The sequence below is a fragment of the Canis aureus genome, chromosome 29 (assembly GCF_053574225.1).
Source record: "Canis aureus isolate CA01 chromosome 29, VMU_Caureus_v.1.0, whole genome shotgun sequence".
Lineage (NCBI taxonomy): Eukaryota > Metazoa > Chordata > Mammalia > Carnivora > Canidae > Canis > Canis aureus.
In genome coordinates, this window is record NC_135639.1 from 28,373,772 (window position 1) to 28,394,044 (window position 20,273).

The window sequence follows — 20,273 nt, forward strand, 5'->3', positions numbered from 1 at the left end:
GGGTTAAATCCTGACTGTCCCTTTTATAATAATGTCCCTTTGTAATAGCCTTGGGCAAATTAACTTGATTCTTTAAATGTTCCCATTTCCTCACCTGTAAAATGGGAACTGTTCTGAAAATTCAATTAGATGTTGTATGTGAAGTGTATGGAAAGTAAATATCAGCAAATGTTACTTATGTAGCTCAATCTAAGTTTTAAGTTCTTTCTCTGTTACTGGCTTAGCAATTCTTTTACCCAAGCGATTTCTTCCATAACCATTTATCTCAAAAGTTATGCTGTCTTTTGGATTTATCATTTTGGGGTCCTTGATCACCTTTCTAATGAATTATTGAGTGTAATCTACTTGATTTTATAACTTGGTATTTCTAAAATCAGGCTTTTTTAAATGCCTTAAATCAGTTTTGCAAATAAGAACTCAAGTGTGAAGCCTTATATTTTCTTTTATTAATTCCTACTCTCCTGCTAAAAGCTGAATGACTATCCATTTCTGTTATTTTTCTCAGCATAAGATGTGCCGTATCCAGAGCCAGTGGCTCTTTGCTAGCTTGTGTATTGTCGCTTTTCTCACAACTCATGGAGACCTCTACAGCAGCACCAGCATTACCTGGAAGCTCTGCCCATAATTAGTTTTGCAGAAGTGCAGCCATGTTACATCACTGCTCAGGAGGTCATGCAGTTGCACATTCTGTACTCTACTTTTATGAGAGAAAAGCACATGGCAGGAAGGAAAGCTGATATCAGGTATTTTATTTTTTTAAAGAAAGCAAGTTGTAGGGTGTATCTTGGGATCGTTAGAGATTTGGCCCAATGTAATACATCCACAGCTACAGCACAGGCTATATAATTGACTTTAGAAAATATTCCATTACTCAGAGTTGAAACGAATAAAATTTAGTACATTACTAACCTTTTTACTTTTGTTAAAGGCATTTAGGTTAGGGGATGCTAATGGTTGCAAATGTCACCTCTATACAGTCCATTTCTAATTTGAGGTTGGGTTGTTAGCAAAAGCATGTCGGACAGGAATTTTAAATGTTTTCCAGTAGGAATACATTATAAAGTAAAATTGATTTCAATTACAATGTGCACATAATACTTAACCACCAAGGTGGGATCTGTTGGATTCAATTTTTCATCTTTTGAATACGTGCTTTAGAATTAGAATTTAGTTTTGACCTTATAGTGGCTATCATTTATGGCCTAGAACTAATTCTAGTAAGGTAGAGACTGAGGGCTGGTAAAAGGTAAAGGATAGAGGCCAAATGGCAGAGGAAAGTGGGGAAGGTGGAAACCAAAATAAGGATTTTCTTCAAATATAAACTTCCAGAGATTCTTGTTGGTTCTGGGCAGCTACCTTATGATGCTATTTTCTTCTGCTGTCCTCAGAAATCAGCTTGCTTGTTTTCTTTTTCATCGCTGTCATCTGTAGTTTCCAACCAGTTTTCACCTTCCCTTATCTTTGCAGACCAGATTGTACTTCTTTATCTTCACCCTTATATTTGTGTCTCTGGAGTAATAAGCACACTGATATTTTTACTACTTATAAGGAAAGGAAAATATTCCAGAAACAAAAAGATTTTTCATCTGTCTGCACTACAATTTTGTCCCACTCCACCCCCCATTAGCATTTTTCAAGAGTGGGGAGGGTAGTTGTATTTAAGTGCTGCTTATATTTCAGAGGAAAATGAGATTGCATTTATAATGGATTTCTTCTCATTCAAGCTGGGCAGAAGCAACAGCTTGCATTAACAAGCAAGACTCTGCCTCTGGGTGGGAGGGATAAGGAAACTGAAGACTATAGGAATCAGCTGCATTGGGGTGCTGGGTTGCAGGGCTGCAGGAGGGGCAGTGATTATCCTGACCCTGAAGACCAGAAGGTAGAGGAAATTTGTATGTCTCTTTGCTGCATTTGAAAAGGCTTTGTTTTTTCATCATACAGGGAGACTGTAGTACAAATGATAGAAGAAAATTTGAACTGTCTTGGCCATTTAAGCACTATTATTCATGAAGCAAATGAGGAACAGGGCAGTAGAATGATGGTAAGTTTTATATGGATATGGGTATGTTTTGACTTTCCATGCTAGCCACCTCTGGCATTTGGGATGCATATGGGGAAAAGGAGAACTCAGAAGAAAGAGAAAAGACATTTAAGTTATATCTTTGACCTCAGATCCCAATCTTCTCTTATTCATGGATATACTAGGATTATGTCATTAGTAAATCTTCAGCAGTAGCATTTTGGTCAAATTAAATGAAGGGTGAACGTTTTTTGCAATGTGACCCCTGAAATTGAATGGTTTGTACCTTTTTGCTTCAGTAATCAATTTTCTTCAATAAGATGGGGCAGGATTTGTACTGTAACTCAAATATAATAACAGCTGTACGTAAAACAAATAATGTTAACACAGTCAAAATTAATAGAAATATTAAGATTTGGTTACTGTGAATTACTGATTTGTTAAAACTCAGAGAAACCACAAAAAATGTTTATTGAGTTAATTTTACTACAGTTAGTCTCAAGGTCAATTGCTTGTATTTCCTTTCATTATTTACTTCAAATATTTATGAAAACTGAAATATTTTTTCTGAAATATTTTTTTTAATCGGCAGGACAGAAGGTAAAATTAAACTAACTGTAACTTATACTTTGATTTTTCAACTTTTGATTATAAAATGTCCAAACACACAGAAAACTTGCAAAAAGTAACACCCATAAACCTACTGTTTAAAGTCAACATCTAATTATAATTTTTTCCATGCTGGTTTTAGAATCTTGATTGGAGTTGGTTAACAGAATGACTTGCTACTTATTCAGTGTGCCCAAACTGACGGAGATTGTTGCTGCACATGCAGGAAATTTGTTTTTCTCCCATGAAAATACTCTTCAGACACCAACAAATGGAAGAAATGGCTATGATCAGAAAAAATGCAAGATTTTACAAGCACGGTATTTCGACTTTGGGAAATTTTAACCCCTAAACAGAATTTTAACCCGTGAACAGAGAATTTTAAACAAGTCAGTGGACTTGTTTAAATATGATAGCTACTTAAGCATATCATGGCAATCCATTTGTCTTCAAACATGATAAAACACTTAACTGACTAAAAACCATCTTTTACCACTAAATTTTGGGCATAAGGCCAAAAGTATCATCGATATGCAGAAAACAAAACCTCAACTAATGTATGTGTTGTAAGTAAAAGTTGTTTGCCTGTTTTTGTGGGAGAGATTGGTCTCAAGTAAAACTGTACTTCATGAAGAATAAACTCTACCTCCTTTTGTTGCATTCAGAAATGCTCTTCCTGGCAACATAAGGAGTTGACTTAATTTTAATTTTACTGCACATTTGATAATATCCCTTTCCTATAGAAGGAATTGTGCATCTGTGCCTTTAATAAGTTGATTCTCATCTTGTTAAATGTGCTGTGTGTATATGTATTTAAGATGTACATTTAATAATATCAAGAAGATGCCTGTTAATTTATAATGTGTTTGAAAACTGTTGTTTTTTCATTTGTAAAAATGGGTCATTTGTTTAACGAATTTTTCATGTCTTGTCCTACAAATTTTTAAAGATCTGCACTCCCTTATCTGTAATTCCAAAATCAAAACTCTGAAAACAAGGTTTTTCATAAGCTTGGTAACAAAACTCATTTGCTTGAAAATCTAACCTGAACTGACATTGAATCTATTTATCCCATTTAGTGTGAATATTCATTTATTTTGCTGTGGAAATATTAACATATTTGATTATTGGGAGTGGGATGGGGCTGCCACAGACCCTGCTGGGTGTTTATGTAGTATGGTATATGCACTGAATTACCTTTCTAAAATCCAAAAATTTCATAATTCTGAAACATCTTGTCCTAAGGGTTTCAGATAAAGGATTGTGGATCTATCACCTCATTAAATAATTTAGAAGGTATTATGTGTTTTTAAAAAATGTGAAATGCTTTTATATTATAGTTTTCCACTTTGTGTATTAAATGATTTTTAAATTACTTTTAGAATCTTTATTCATTTTAATCAGATTATGATAGGTTTGAATATGGTTTAGGAAAATGTGAAGATTCCATGAAGTGGAACTGAAGCACAGAATATAACATCATAGGCCCTCAGTGTACTTTCCTTAGGAATTAAACAGGACTTACAGTAAAAACAGCATTGGGTAACTTCTTTTAATATAGTCTTTTCTTCTGAGATGTCCTGTCACCACTGTGTCTAAAAACCATGCTCATATCTTGGTCTATAAACCGAGGTCTTAGTCACACCATCCTCATTTTGCTAGTAGTGCCGCTTTACACCATGGATCTTGGGGCTGTCTTCTAAATTTTTACTCATCTGATACTACGGTTTCTCTAAAAATGGAAATTCTGTCAGCTATTTTGACAGGCAGTCTATCTCTTACTTCTCCAGTTCTAGAGAGTTTTAATAAAACATGTATGGGTACCTGCTGCTTGGAAGATGATGAGCTAGATGGCAAGATCAGAAACAGTTAACTAAAGGCAGTATAAGAAGAATGCTTATCTGGGAATCTGAACATTGCAAGCCATCCAAGCATTGAAATGATTGTTGAAAGAATTTATTTAGATGATTGTGTATTTTCTAAATATCACTGTGGTAACTGATAAAAGAGCTATTATAGGGTGTGGCTATTATATGGTGTGGCTGGGGTGATATGGGCAGGTGCTATGAGTCAGAACAGGTTATAGTGAGAGATCACCTAAGACTTATTTCTGATGTGTGATTGACTATTTTTTTATTGGGGCACATCTTTTCAGAGTTGAATGGCATTTGTGAATGTCTACATTTCATTCTTTAATTCCAGCAGTATTATGAAAAATGAAGAGAATCCATCTAGAAAACTGGAACAAGTTGTTTTTCCTTCTTTTTGCTTTCTGGAAATTAAAATAGCTAAGTTTTGCTGATATCATTTATCTGGAACAGACAAGGTCCCAGATATTTGTAGGTAATTAAAGTCTTAGGAACAATACAGGTAAGTGCATTTATTGAAGGGAGACGGCAGAGTGGCCTGGGAGGGCTTGCTACTTAAAATCCTATTTAGGACTTCCCATTTTCACAATTACTGTCTTTGTAACCTTGTGATGAAGTTTTGGAATATAGGGGAGGTCCGGAGCTGACAACCAAGAAAGAATTGAGAGGTCTGTGGTGCAAAGTGGTGGTTTTATTAAAGCACGGGGACAGGACAGAACACGGGGACAGGACAGAACCCGTGGGCAGGAAGAGCTGCTGCCCTGGGCTTGTGAGGAGTAGCTGATTATATACCTGGGAGTTGGGAAGGGTTTGGGGATAGCATACTCTCTAAGGAGTTTGGAAGCAAGGTTTACAGGACCTATTGTTGGGAAAAGATCATTTATTACCGTCTAATAAAACCTTAGCCATGAGACCCTTCAGAAGTGTATCCGTGGGCCATGTGCTTGGGGGATGATTGCCAACATGATTCTTGGAGGGGTTTAGAGATAAAGTTTCTAAAGGAATTTTTACATGTTAAGGTAGACTTACAGGATCCGGGGGGTCGGGCTAAGATTGCCTTTTGCCCTTAGCAAAGTACTAACATCGAGGCGGTTGAGTCTGTTAAGGAATGTCCCTCTGACTGTTCCAAGGACTTCTAAGTGCTGCCCTGGGCTTGTGCTTTGTCCTCAGCTAGTCCTCTATTCCCCCATCACTTGGGCCTGCAGTTTCTTAACCACTTGGCTTCTCCGCCTGCAATCTGTCTCCACTCTTAGCCATTCTGCAGACTCACTGGGCATAAAGTACTGTTTTCTCATACATCCCCGCCCAAAGTTACACAGCCCTGCCACGATAATCTCCCTTGCCCAATTGTCCCACTAGCCTTTCTGGGTTTACAGGATTACTGCCCAACCTACTTTAAATATGCCGCCTTTTATTTCCCTTGCATTCATCCATCTCATTCCCATCTCTACTCTTTAATTTTGTCCTTTTCGTTTTTAGTAATGTATGTATACAATCCATAACAGAAGACTGCGGTTAGGGAAAAATGAAGTTTTTCTGTTCTCTAGTCATGCACCTCCCTCTCCCTGCGGAAAAAAAATGCATGCAAACCTTTCGAAATCTGGGCTTGGCCTAGCCTATCCCATCCTCCTCCCCGCCCCCCCGCCCCCCCCCCCCATCACACTCTCTGTGTGCTCAGCGCATTCTGTTCCTATTTGGAATGACCTTCATGAAGCCCTCACTGGATCAGTATTCTGGCACGTTAATCATTACTCAGAAATACACCTGATGACGAAAGATATGCTCAGACTGAAGATCCTTCTCTTCTGAGTTTCCACACTACTTTTCCTGCAACAGGTCTACTGCTCCTGAATTCGCACAGGATCTGTGCCTGAAACACGTGCTTGTCATACGGTTTAAACCACAAAAAGACAAAACAGCCACCACACTGAGAGTGCGGGAGTCGGTTTCTGCCCAAGAACTAACTGACCAGTCCCTCATCCCAGGCGCCACCTCCTTTCCTCTACACCGCAGCTTACTCCCGACGGCCGACGTCCCTTCTCTTCCAGAGCAGGAAACCAGCATTGCGCAGACAGGAGCACACGTACCTCCGACCGCGGGAGGCCGCGAGAATTTTGTCCCGCCCGCTCTCCGTCTCTCTAGTGGCGCGACGAGCGCTGCGTCGGCGTGCGTGGCTGCGCAGCCGCAGTGCCGGCCGAGTGGGCGGGGCCGACTGTTGGCGGCGGTTGGCGCGGCCCGGGAGGCGGCTGCACGTGCGGGCGGGGGCGATGCGTCACTGATCCGTGAGGCGCGGCCTTAGGGTCGGCCTCCCTCCGGAGTCTGCGGCTGGCCCCTTCTCAGTTAGTGCCTTCCGCCGAATTCGGGGGGTGGGGGGGGAAGAGGCTCTTGAGAGAGGGGGTGTCAGGACGCTCAGCGAATAGGGGCGGCGCACGGCCCGCTTCGGGCCGAGGGGTTAGCCAGGGGGAAGTAGGCTGGGTGAGGAGAGAAGAATGCGGGACAAGGGGCGCGGGACTCCCCGGCTCGCCCTGCGGAAGGACGCCAGCTCTCCGGAGGGAGGGTGCAAACTGGAGGGGGTGGGCCTGTCACTCACGGGGCTGGGGATCCTTTCCTGCCTCATGTAGGAGGAACAAGGATGAATATGACCCAAGCCCGGGTTCTGGTGGCCGCAGCGGTGAGTCTGGTGGTTGTCCTTCTCTACGCCTCCATCCACAAGATCGAGGAAGGACACCTGGCCGTGTACTACAGGTGAGCGGCTTGTGCAGGCTTCTGGGCTTCTGAAGTAGGTGGAAAGTGGGTCTATGAAGTCGTACCCTCTTGCGGTATCGGGGAGCTCTCCAGGCTTAGGAAGCGATTTTCGCCCCAGCCCTGTGGAAGTATGGGGGCCGAACACCCTCTAGGTACTGGACGGTTCCGGTGCTCTGTGCATTTTGTGCGGACGTTAGGACTTCTCACAATTACTCCTGGTAGACGGCAAATTCAATTATCTGTTGGGGGAAAACGAAGAAGAAAGAAAGGCAGTGGTCACCGCACTGTGACTGAAGAGGTGGATAAGTCATCGTTATATTCCATACAGCTGTACAGGCTTTGAGTTTGTAGAGATGTCACTTAGAAACTCTGGTCCTGTTTGTGGTTCTTAGATTTTTTTTCCTCTAATAGCCCCTAGTTAAGGGTTTTGGCTTAGGAGGCCATGACCATGACAATTGTTCTATCCCTGGACCTGGAGAGCCGTAAATAGGGGATTGAGGGGCTGTCCTTCTCCCACCTTACCCTTTCTTTTCACGTTGAGGGAAGGAATAGTGTGGGATGTGTTGCTCTCTAGGTGAGGCGGTATAGCTTTTCCTTCAGCGTAGTTACAACCAGTTCCTTTTGATGTAGACAGGGTACATTTTGGAGAAATTGGAATTATGTATTTGAAAGAGCTTCAACTTTCTGCTTGTTTTCATTATCCCCCAAAGCTCGTATTTCCACTTTAACATCCTGAATCTTAGAAACGGTCTTCCCTGTTTGAAACTAGTGCTAGTTTCACATACAGTTTTAGTGATAGGTCTTAGCAGTGGAGATCTAGCATAGCAAATGACAGAGTAGTCCATATTCCTATCTAGTTTGGCTTTGTCTTTCTGACAGTTAAACCAAAGAAAACATTTCAGGATATGGCTCTCAATTAGGGATGGACCTCAGCTCATCTTTTCTTAGTTATGTGTTGTGAATTCTTTGCAAACCTATTTATGTTTTCAAGATAAGAAACTAAGTTCTATGAATTTACTATTCACTCTGTAAAATAGGACTTCTTTTTTATAGTTGCCCCCCAAAATGCCTCCTTTGTAGAATTTCTAAGATGTATGTTCATATTACTCACATTGCAAAATTTGCTGAATAAGTCCACACTTGTGAACCATTTATTTATAGTCTTATGCCCTTATCCTTCATCTTCCCATGCTAAGTTTTGTTTTTGTTTTAAGATTTTATTTATTCACGAGAGAGGCAAAGACATAGGCAGAGACATAGGCAGAGGGAGAAGCAGGCTCCATGCAGGGGGCCTGAAGTGGGACTCATCGCAGGACCCCAGAATCACACCCTGAGCCAAAGACAGATGCTCAGCCACTGAGGCACCCAGGCGTCCCGGTTTTTGTTATTTTTTATAAAGACTTTATTCCTCCAGTAATGTAATATAGGTAGGTAGAGTAAAAGAGTCTTAAGCCTCAGAAATTTTCTTATTCTCTTAAAGTTTTTGTTACCTTCTTTTTTCAGTCTGGTGACTATATTATGTTTTGATCTGACTCATGTTATGTACAGTTAAACTACAGCAATTAGAGGCATTAGAGTTTTTTTCCCCAATTATTTCTCAGAACCTTAAAGACCAAGGAGAATCCTTTGTACCTGAGAGCAGTGCCAGAGACCCAGAGGTATCGTTGTTGGAGCTTATGAAACAAGATGTAACATTGGCAGTTTAATTTGATCTTTCCCACCTTTGGCAGATATTTTAGGGGCCAGTAGTTGTTCATCATGAGTAAATCATATTAGTGGGGCTTTAGTAGGTCAGTAGCATGACTAAGAATTTATCACACCATTTTAGAATTGGAAGGGGAATTTCTCTCTTTATAATCTTGTTGAATTGAAACATCTTTTCGCAGGGGAGGAGCTTTACTAAATAGCCCCAGTGGACCAGGCTATCATATCATGTTGCCTTTCATTACTACCTTCAGATCTGTGCAGGTGAGTGATTCCTAGGGAAGCCCCCACACTGGATAGACAGGTGTGACAGGAACAGTTACATTTGTGGGTGGAGATGGATTTCCTTATTGCTTAAGCAAATGGTGATACTTAAACACAGGAGTTACAAAGTTCAGAGTACAGTTGTCATAGCACAAGTTACAATTTTGAATCCCCTCACTCTCTTGAAGTATATTAGAAGTATGAGCCAGGCAGCTTGGAAGGATTTAGGACTTCCTAAATTCCACACCTATATAGTGCTGTGCAGCAGGGTTTTTTTGTTCCTGCTGTCAAAATAAAAGCAGGACTTTGAAACACGACTAGAAATACAAACCATTGATTACTTCATTTAGAACGGTGTTTGGTTTCCATAGAGGCCAGCTCCTGGACTACTGTTAACATGGAGGATGTGAATTTTTTATGCACAACCTTTCTGCTGCACATTTTTGCCTGGGACATTAAACACAATTTTGTGTGGAACCCTAGTGAATGTTCTATTTTGACAGCATTCCAGAATATATGAAATAAGCATCTGTTCACTGAAAACAGTATCTTGCCATGGGAGACACTTAGTAAATATCTTTTGATACAACAAGATGACAAAAAAGGTTTAGATCATGACTACTCTTACAAGTGCAGTGTGATCATAAATCTTTGGATTCCGAAGTTTGTGTATTATCCGCTATTAATTTTTCCGGGACTCAGGAAGATTCAGTGTATTTAATCTTATAATTTAAATCTAGGCTTCCTACTAGTGAGAGTTTCATTATGAATACTTAAATCCCCCAGATTTCCTTCCAGTTCCCTTTTAGATGGCTTTGGGTAAGAATTGTGTCTGTTGAAGTGAAATGTAGTGTTCTTTCCCTAGTCAGACTGATTTCCATATTGTTTTCCTATGTTTATTTTTTTCATTCTTGCCTTGGTTCATGTTGTCACCTCTTTTCTCACTATCTCTCCCTTCATTACTGCTCTCCTATCTCAATCTTGCCAGCCTTTTGAGGTTTCATTGCAAATCCGTCTTCTTCTAATCTATAGCTCGTAAAGTCTGTATAGTAAATTTTGGTTCTTGGTCACATTTCCTTTAATAATGTTGTTTGTATTCTCTAAGTTTCTTTGTATGTTTTCTTTCCAGAAAGTCTCCAAACTTCCCAAAGCAGGAGTTGTAAGAAAATTGTATTTCTGACCTTTCTTGCTTGTGGTGAAAGTTTTTCAATTGAGCTAACTTCTTAGGAAGCAATATGGTGTAGTGAACAGGAGGCCAGGAACCTGGAGACTTAGGTTTTGGCTCTGCCACTAACTGGTTATATGACTTTGCAGAAATGATTTAACCATTAAAGACTTCAGTTACTCCTCCTTTAAAGGGTTTTAGTTACATGAATTTACCAACAGCCCAAACAATGATGATGTTATCGGTGGCATCCTCAGACTTTTTTAAAATCTTGTTCAAAGCCAGCCCAATCTGTTTCTGTCTTTTTGGAGCTTATTATTTTGAATCCTACTGATGCAGAGACATATCAAAGAGATAGAGTCAATAAACATTAAAACAGATTTAGAGGTTAACTACATATGACAGTTTTATGGTGTATATGTACATAAATAGTAATAAGTTGTTATAATTACACAAAAATAGTAAAAAGATTTTAGTGTAAACTAATATACTTTGCATCTACAAAATATTAAAGGCCAAAGCCAGTGTGGCTGAATAGGAATGTTCTTTATAAATGACGCAGTAACATTCTAGGAAAGAAATACATTAATAAAACTCTTTTAAGAAATTGTTCTTGTAAGAATGAGACATAAATTTATTTTTAGGAATTTTTGGAACACATGAGAAGACAGCCTATATAAACAAATGGCTTAACAAACTTGGCATTTGAAAGGAATATATTAGTAGCATCTTGAGAAATGTGAGATCTTGCATATGATACTAAAAATAAAAAAAACCTGTGCTTAGAGAAATATGAAAACTTTCACCCTTTATAGCATATATAACATAACCAAAGACTTAACTTTTAAAATAAATGTTCCTCCTGGGAAGATAATTTTGGGGATGATCTAAAAGAACTCAGTATGTGAATATAGGATATTAAGTAGAGGATTTAGCATTTCAACTCTTTCCTAGTTCTTGGCTAGGTGATATCCTCTAGGTTAAATAGGGATGTATATTAAAAGCTGATGTGGGATATGGAAATTGAATTTGGTTGATGTTTGGAAGGAAATAAATTGAACTCATCTCTTCATAAACTTCCCTCACTCTGCCCAGAACCTGTGGCTTGTATTTACTGTTCCCCTAATCTCTCAATCCTAGAGTTATAATCTTTTCCCTCTAGGAATGTTATGTGCAGATGCTTACTACATCCTTCCTGTTATGTCTCCTGAATTGACAGCTTTCAGTTTCCGTGGCCTTTACTAAATTAATTAATACTTTAGCTCCCTAGATGGTTTTCTTGACTCCAGACAAGATGGATGAGTATCACATGTAAGTACATCACATATAAGCACAGGAATTAAAGGAAAAAAAATTTTGAAAGGTCCATTTTGTGGCTATGTGTAAAATGGACTATGGAGAGCATAAGCCCCCAGTGGACATTCAGAGCCCTCTGTCTAATATCACATTCTCTTATCAAAATTTGCACTCCTCTATATTGCCTCTTTTGCTCCAGGCAAGCCAGCTTGCTTCCTATCATCTCCTATGCATGCAGTTTGTTTTCAACTTTGTATATTTGATAAGATAGCTCCTTTTTTTTTTTTTTTAAGTTTATAAAGTTTTAGTAAACATTTCAAACAGCTGTGTAACAAACACACCAGAAATAAAAGCTCTAGAATAGCAGTCCAGATGTTCTACAAGTGTGGCCTCATGGGCTCATTTCCTAGATGGACGGTCTTCAGTTCTGTCCTTTGCCTGGACTTCCTCCCTTCCCACTCAGGCAAAAGAAAGATGGATGATTTAGACTGAAAGGACAGCCATGTTGGTCCCCAGTAGGTAGGGGCCAGGAGAAAGTCTCATTTGCCAGCACTTGTTAACCAAAGCACAGAAAAAGCAAAAAGCAAGTGACAGTCACAAAGTCTTCCTATATATTCTTCATAACATATAGTCTATATTCATGAGACTGAAGGAACACCTGGCATGAGAAGCTATTAAATCTAAGATGTGGTCTCTGCTTCATCTTTCTCATTTTTTCTCCTCTAGACTTGGCTTATAAATACTTTACCAGAGAGAGCTTTCCAAACTATTATTTCACTCTTTATCATTTAACTTAAACAATTCAGTTTATGCTCTGTTAATTTTATACTTGTTATAGATTGCTTTATGAGAATTGTATCTCCTGTGTTGGATTGTGAGCTTTTTAGAAACAAGGACCGTGTTTCCTTTTTGTTTATATTCCATAAAGTAATATTTTGCTGTCTCCTTAAATAAGGTTTGGTGTGTCCAGAATATGCAGTGGAATTAAAGTTTAGAGCACTAGTCCTAATGATAGTATCTTTGTGTAAGCCATGCAATTTCCAATCCCAGGCCAGCTCTAGGCAAATAAGAGACTTAGAGAATGAACATTGAAACTTTCAGATTGAACATTGAAACTTTCCAAGTGCATGCCTATATACTTCTTTCCCTTTCTGAATTTCTTTCCTTTCTTTTCTTTTTTCTTTTCTTTTCCCAATGCATCTTGATTGGGACATTAGTTATAAAATATTTTGTCTTGTTTTTTCACGTCTACTAGGATATGAAAAGAAATTACTCTGATAGCTAATCTTTGGGGACTAAAATTGTAATGGAGCTCTTCTGTAACTTATCTCTTAGCAGTTCTCTGGAGGTTTTCCTCTGGGACCAAAGTTCTTTGACTATGTGTGTCCTGAGTATTCACGAAATATTTTTCCCCCCAGACAACACTACAAACCGATGAAGTTAAAAACGTGCCTTGTGGAACAAGGTAAGCTTTCCCCTCGCTTATCAACCTGCCTTTAGTTTAGATGGAATTTTTGTTCATAAACTCTGGTTATTTAAACGTCTTTCAGATAGACATGATAGTAATCCATGTCTCCTGAGTTTTCCATCTTAGAAGACTGTGTATTGGAAAAAAGTAGTTTTGGAGCTTGGCAGACCTTAGCTTCATGTTATCAGTACTGCCACATCTGCTTTATTGACTTTTTCTTTGGGCGGGGGGGATAGACTTTATATTTTAGGGCACTTACAGGTTCATAGCTAAGAAAAGGACAGAGGAAAAAAAAAAAGAAAAGAAAAGGACAGAGAGTTCCCATATAATCCTTGTCCTCATACATGCCTGTATTGACTTTGTTAAGCTTAGTTTCCTTGTTTGTAAAAATCAGATAATAAGACCTATCTTGCAGAGTTGTTTTTTTTTTTTTTAAGATTTTATTTATTTATTCATGAGAGACACACAGAGAGAGGCAGAGACATAGGCAGAGGGAGAAGCAGATTCCCTGTGGGGAGCCCAATGCAGGACTCGATCCCAGGACCCTGGTATCATACCCTGAACCAAAGGCAGACACTAACCATTGAGCCACCCAGGTATCCTTATCTTGCGGAGTTATTGTTAGGATTAGGATTAGTGTATGTAAAGTGCCTAACTCAACACTTAACTCAGAGTAGGAACTCAGTAACAAATAGTTTGAATGAAATCTCACCTTGTCATCTGTACTACTAAATGCCATCTAACAAAGATTTTTTTTTTTTAAAGATTTTATTTATTTACTTAGCAAGTGAGTCAGGGGAAGAGCAGAGGGAGAGAGAATCTCAGACAGACTCCACGTTGAGTGCAGAGCCTGACACAGGTCACAATCTCATGACCTGAGCTGAAACCAAGAGTCAGATGTTTAACCTACTAAGCCTCCCAGGCGCCCCCTAAATGCCATCTAATTAGAAGTTCTGGTTCATTAGGTCTGGAATTAGGTTCAATAATTTGCATTTCTAGGAGAAGATTCTAGGTGATGCTCCTGCTGCGGGTATGTGGACCTTACTTTGAAAGTCTCTGCCCTAAAGAGTTTTAGGGGGAGAATAGCAGGCAAAACCCAAATTATTTCTAGAGTATAATCAGTATATTGAATTGTATCAAAACAAGAATGTAATAATCAAGGTTTTTTTTTTTTTTTTAATGTTCTATTTTTTGAATGACTAACTTATCAGTATTACAAACCTGTAAAAGAGACATGAACAGCTATGGAAGGACAGAAATGCTTGTAAAAAGGGAGAATTTCCCTCTTTTTTAAGTTTACGTATTTGATACTAAGTTCTTCGTAGGTCTTTCTGTAACACTCTTGTGGATTCCCTTTAGAGAGGACTCAAAATTGGCAACTCCTGAAATTTGGGGTAAATTTTATTTTCACACTTCCCATATACTCTCAGATTTTTTTTCTTTGAACAGGTGTTACCCTTTTTTTAATCAGGAAAAAATGTCCTAAGTTGTTAGGAAGACTTAGTTGTTTGGTTTCAAAATCTCTAACTTCATGAGGCTCATGTGTGCATTAGGGTCTGTTCTGATAGGCCAAGAAGTTAGGAAGCCATTAATTAACAAGACGTATCTTTCTGAAGTGTCAATTTTACTTAAGAATTTGGAGGAAAATTCTTTTTTTCATATTAGAATAAATACAGATTAAAAAGTAGATTGTAACTCTTTATGATTATAAAGTAAGGCAGAAAACCAAAAAAATGTCAGCCCATGGATGACCTTCATACCTCTTGGGAAACTGTTTTACTTGGTTCTTTGATGGAAAAGTTTGAGAAGTGCACTGCTTTAGCTGTTGGCTTCAGTTCATAAGGGCAAAGTGCTAAGTAGCCTTAGGTTACAGGTTTAGTCTTCACGTGAGCAGTTTGATTATGGCAATTGCAGAGGTGAGCCTTAGTTGGGAGAAGAGCCAAATTAAGTGTGTGGAGGGGACATTTGAGTGATGATTGAGTGGTGGTTAGTAGTCATTTTAATCAACAAGTAGTTGTGTGTCTTTAGATTTTCCTCCCAAATTTCTAACATGTGGGATATGTTTGACGATGTGGAAATCTGGGATTGTAACTTTACTTGGCTCACACTTTTTCCATTTCTTTGTTTTTAGTGGTGGGGTCATGATCTATATTGACCGAATAGAAGTGGTTAATATGTTGGCCCCTTGTGCAGGTATGGTACCCGTATATTTCTGTTTTGGTTTTGTTTTTTTGTTTTTTAAGTAGGCTCTACGCCCAGAGTGGAGCCCAATACGGAGCTTGAACTCATGACCCTGAGATCAAGGCCTGAGCTGAGATCAAGAGTCAGATGCTTAACCAATTAAGCCAGAATAACTATTCTGTTGTTTTTATAGTTATAATTAGAATATTTAGAGAAACAAAAGCAAAGAGGAACTAGTGGGACTTCATCAAGATAAAAAGATTCTGGACAGCAAAAGAAACAAATCAAAAGAACTAAAAGGCAAAAAAAAAAAAAAAAAAAAAAGAACTAAAAGGCAGCCTAGAGAATGGGAGAAGATATTTGCAAATGGCATATCTGATATAAAGGGTTATTATCCAAAATCTATAAGGAACTTACCAAACCCAACACCCAAAAAACAAATAATCCATTTAAGAAATGGGCAGGAGATATGAATAGATAACTTTTCCAAAGAAGTCATCCAGATGGCTAACAGATAGATGAAAAGATACTCAATGTCCTTCATCACCAGGAAAATACAAATCAAAACCAAGATGAGGTAACACCTCACCTTACACATGTCAGAATGGCTAAAATTAACAACACAAGAAACAACAGGTGTTGGCAGGGAGTGAACTGTTGGAGCCACGTTGGTGGGCATGTGAACTGTTGGGGCCACTCTGAAGAACAGTTTGGAGGTTCTTCAAAAAATTAAAAATAGAGCCACCTTGTGACCCAGCAATTGCACTACTAGGTATTTACTCAAAGGATACAAAATAGAGATTCAAAGGGGTACATGCACCCCAATGTTGATAGCGTATTAACAACAGCCAAACTATGGAGAGAGCCCAAATGTCCATTGACTGGTGAATAAAGAAGAGATGGTATATATATATATATATACAATAGAATATCACTCAGCCATCCGAAAAGATGAAATCTTGCTGTTTGCAACAATGTGGATAGAGCTCTAGAGTGTCTTATGCTAGATGAGATAAGTCAGTCAGAGAAAGACAAATACTATATAATCTCACTGAGATGTGGAATTTAAGACAAAAGAGATGAACATAGGGGAAGGGGGAAAAGAATAAAAGGAGAGGAAACAAGCCATAAGAGACTCTAAATAATCGAGAACAAACTGAGAGGGTTGATGGAGGGAGGAGGGTGGGGAATGGGCTAGATGGGTGATGGGTATTAGGGAAGACACTTGTGATGAACACTGGATATTATATGTAAGTGATGAATCACTGAATTCTACTCCAGAAACCAATATTGCATTGTACGTTCATGGACTAAAATTTAAATTAAAAAAAAAAAAAAAAGAGTTGGACGCTTAACTGTGACTGAGCCATCCAGGAGCCCCTATTCTGTTGTTTTTATAATTACAATTAGAATATAACTGAAGAAATTCCTTAAGGAATTAAAAGGTACTTTTAAAGTTTTATGACCTTACTTATTTCTGATATATATGAAAAAATGATAACTGAAATCTTTTACATTTCTGGGGAATGGTGGCAGGAATAGATCACAAGTCCTGAACAGAGTTGACTTTCTGCAACTGTATATATTATTCTTCTCCTACCAATAGTTTTTCTTGTCTTTTTTACTTAAACAATAGAGTTTTTCTAAAAGCACGACAATCATTGATTAATTCTAGAGTTTGTAGAAAGTAGTGTTTTATCCATTCAGGATGAGAGAGAATTTCCTTGCATGCTAAAAAATCTAACTGATTAATTCCTGGGCCACATTGATTGATGACTGTAGAAAACTTTTTTTCTAGTTGAGATTTGCTATCTTGCAAATTTGCAAATTTGCAACTTGCAAAGTGATCTGAAAATTCTCAGTGTGGGGAAAACATTTCTTTGGTAAAAGATGAAAACCCACAGAGATGGAGTGGTTCAAATAAAAAAAAAATTAGAAGTTCTAAAGAAATATTTGCCCATTTTTGTTTTTGTCCCAACTTTTTTTTTTTATTGTGGTAAAATACACATAACTTAAAATTTACTACCTTTAAGTATTTGTAAGTGTAAGTTTCAGTGGTACTAATTAAATTCACAGAGGTGCCTAGCTGGCTCAGTTGGTAGAACATGTGACTCTTGATCCAGAGGTTGTAAATTCGAGCCCCATATTAGGGGTAGAAATTACTTAAAATCTTAAAAAAAATATCACATTGTTTTGTAACCATTACCACCATCCATCTCCATAACTTTTTTTATCCTGCAAAAGTGAAACTATACCCATTAAATATTAATTCCCCACTTCCCTCTCTCCCCAGCCCATAGCAGCTACCATTCCATTTTCTGTCTGTGATTTTGTCTACTCTTATGTACTTTATGTAAGTGGAATCGTAATATTTGTCTTTTTGTGATTGGCTTATTTCACTTAGCATAATGTCCTCAAGGTTCATCCATGTTGTAGCATGTGTCAGAATTTCCTTTTTTCTAAGGCTGAGTAATACTCCATTGTGTGTGTGTGTACACACACACACACACACACACACCACATTTTGTTTGGCCATTTATTCATTGGTGGAAACTTGGATTGCTTCCACATTTTAGCTATTATGAATAATGCTATTAACACAGATGTAGGTGAGTCTGTTTAAGACCCTTCATTCATTTGAAAGAGCTGCCATTTTATCCTGCTTATTAAAATTGGAATGTTTAATATGTATAAGATACTGTGTTTGGCAGAAACAATTTAAAAAGGCAGTTAAAAACTTCCCTTGGGAGTTTTTTATTTTGCTTCAGAGGATGTGATACCAACCTTAAAAAAAAATATTTGTAATGGAATATAGGTTCATACTTAATGTCATGGCACTGGTACAGGCTCAAAATGCAAAAGGATTTCAAAATAGAGAGCAGGCTGTATTACTCTCAAGTCGATTTGGATTATATTTTTCCATTATTATTTTGTCCTTTTCTCATCTACTTTCCCTGCTTACACAGTGGAGTGGATTATGATTAGAAAAATAGACAAAGGGCAGATATTACTGGTTCAAAACTGTTGGATCACCAATTTATTTGGAAATGACCAAGTGAGTTAGCAAGTATTTATTGATGGCCTATTATTTGTGATCTGAAATCCAGTTACATAGGAAATCCTCCATGGGAAAGCCAGTAGAACAAGTAATTGAGTCTGAAGGAGGAAAGAAACATGTTTTAATAGGTAGAGCACAGACTCTGTTGTGGCCTAGTATGTGCCCTTAGGAACATTTCTGAAATGCTCTGTTTCTCTTTCCTCTTATGCATAATTAGGAATTTTTTTTGTGAAAATTAAGTGGTAATATATGTAAATTGCCTGATATAAAGCCTGTCTTAGTAAATGTTCATTTCTTTTCCTTCTAGCTTGATGTCTATTTTACAGCCTTTAAAAACTACTTATTTGAAAATGGTCTTTGGCAGCTACTTCCTTCTTTTATTTCCAGTATTCTTCAATTAATTCAGGCTCTCTTTACCTCCTTGCTAAACTTTTGCTTTGCAGTGATTGCCTTACACTTTCCCTGCCTCACAATTCATCTTAACACTGCTGCCACAGTACAAATGCAATTGTATCATGCCCTTATTTGAACATTTTGACATCCTTTTTATCTCCAAGATAGTATATACTCTCTTTAGTGTGGAATTCGAAATTTGCCTGCTAGAATTGCAAATGCAGTAATATTTGGAAAATTGAGCACAAGGAACACATCAAGGTTTGTGAACTGTGTTTCACTTTTCCACTACTTTGTTGTCACTTTTCCTCATTCATAACTTTTACCATATGTACATTTTACAAAAAAAAAATGTATTTTTACTTCTTTTTCAGTGTTTGATATCGTGAGGAACTACACTGCAGATTATGACAAGACCTTAATCTTCAATAAAATCCACCATGAGCTAAACCAGTTTTGTAGTGCCCACACACTTCAAGAAGTTTACATTGAATTATTTGGTGAGTGCCTTACTCTTTTTTTTTTTTTTTTTAAGATTATTTATTTATTTATTCATGACAGAGAGAGATGGGGAGAGAGGCAGAGACACAGGCAGAGGGAGAAGCAGGCTCCACGCAGGGAATCCAGTGTGGGACTCGATCCTGGGTCTCCAGGATCATACCCTGGGCTGAATGTGGTGCTAAACCTCTGAGCCACCAGGGATGCCCATCTTACTCGTTTTAAATATGTGAATAACCAATTAGAAATCTTAGTCAACTCTATAGATGCTACAATATTATTAAACATTATGCTGTTTGAGCATTTCTTCTGAATTTATAGTAGAGCATTTGTCTTTAAAATATTCATAAGTTTAAATTTTTTATGATTAAACAAATACTCAAAAGATATTCTAAGAATGATAATTTTCTGAAATCTGTTATGTGTTACTTAATAGAGATTGGAAAAGATTATTTACAGGCTATATTCTGTTTTTGCTGTGATAACTTAGTGAAAATTAACTTTGTTGCTATTCTCATAGATAATTTGGGGAAATTTAGAAGTCTTAGAGTTTCACACTCCCATATTTGATGATTTGCTAGGAACACTGACAGGGCTCAGTGTATGTTCTACTCACAGCTAAGGTACAAAAGGATACAAAGTAAAATCTGGAGGAATCCAGGCACAAGTTTCCAAGAGTTTTCTCCCAGTGGAGTCATACAGGATATACTTCCTTTTGTATAAAGTGTGACAGTACATGTGAAATGTGATCTGCTAGGGATGGTCATTAGACTTACTGCCCAAATTTTTTTTTTTTAGGGGCCAGGGGAGAAGTAGAGCAATAGAGAATCTCTAGCAGGCTCCATGCCCAGCACAGAGCCTGACACAGAACTTGATCTTACAGCCCTGAGATCATGACCTGAACCAAAATAAAGAGCTGGACACTTAACCACCTGAACCACCCAGATACCCCACTGCCCAGAACTTTTATTGAAGGCATCCTCAGCCTATAGCACATACCAAAA

The 20,273-nt window shown here is 38.1% G+C and overlaps 2 protein-coding genes and 1 long non-coding RNA gene across 10 annotated transcripts in view; 2 read left to right on the plus strand and 1 right to left on the minus strand.

The window, feature by feature from the left end:
• CHUK (component of inhibitor of nuclear factor kappa B kinase complex) overlaps window positions 1–4,004 on the plus strand; it is a 36,905-nt gene extending 32,901 nt beyond the window's left edge. For 4 of the 6 annotated variants that reach the window (XM_077877999.1, XM_077877998.1, XM_077877997.1 and 1 more), the window contains exons 20-21: window positions 1,942–2,041; window positions 2,772–4,004. In XM_077877999.1, the coding sequence (XP_077734125.1) occupies window positions 1,942–2,010 (69 nt within the window). In that variant the 3' untranslated portion in view covers window positions 2,011–2,041; window positions 2,772–4,004. Of the gene's footprint in view, window positions 1–505; window positions 744–1,941; window positions 2,042–2,771 lie in introns of all 6 variants that reach the window. The other 2 variants (XR_013368070.1, XR_013368071.1) reach the window with 1 other exon arrangement.
• On the minus strand, window positions 510–6,696 carry LOC144301261 (uncharacterized). 2 transcript variants are annotated; one of them, XR_013368074.1, is made up of 2 exons: window positions 6,585–6,696; window positions 510–4,361 (listed from the first exon to the last, which is right to left on the minus strand). It is a non-coding gene; the product is annotated as an uncharacterized LOC144301261 (long non-coding RNA). The 2 variants fall into 2 exon arrangements; XR_013368073.1 differs by having other exon boundaries at window positions 6,516–6,696.
• The window catches only part of ERLIN1 (ER lipid raft associated 1), a 37,284-nt gene continuing 23,689 nt past the window's right edge, over window positions 6,679–20,273 (plus strand). Inside the window, exons 1-6 of one of the 2 annotated variants that reach the window (XM_077878010.1) lie at window positions 6,679–6,836; window positions 7,119–7,242; window positions 9,129–9,210; window positions 13,090–13,136; window positions 15,271–15,332; window positions 19,146–19,271. In XM_077878010.1, coding sequence (XP_077734136.1) covers window positions 7,130–7,242; window positions 9,129–9,210; window positions 13,090–13,136; window positions 15,271–15,332; window positions 19,146–19,271 — 430 coding nt within the window. In that variant the 5' untranslated portion in view covers window positions 6,679–6,836; window positions 7,119–7,129. Of the gene's footprint in view, window positions 6,837–7,118; window positions 7,243–9,128; window positions 9,211–13,089; window positions 13,137–15,270; window positions 15,333–19,145; window positions 19,272–20,273 lie in introns of those variants that run through there. The other variant, XM_077878011.1, reaches the window with a different exon arrangement.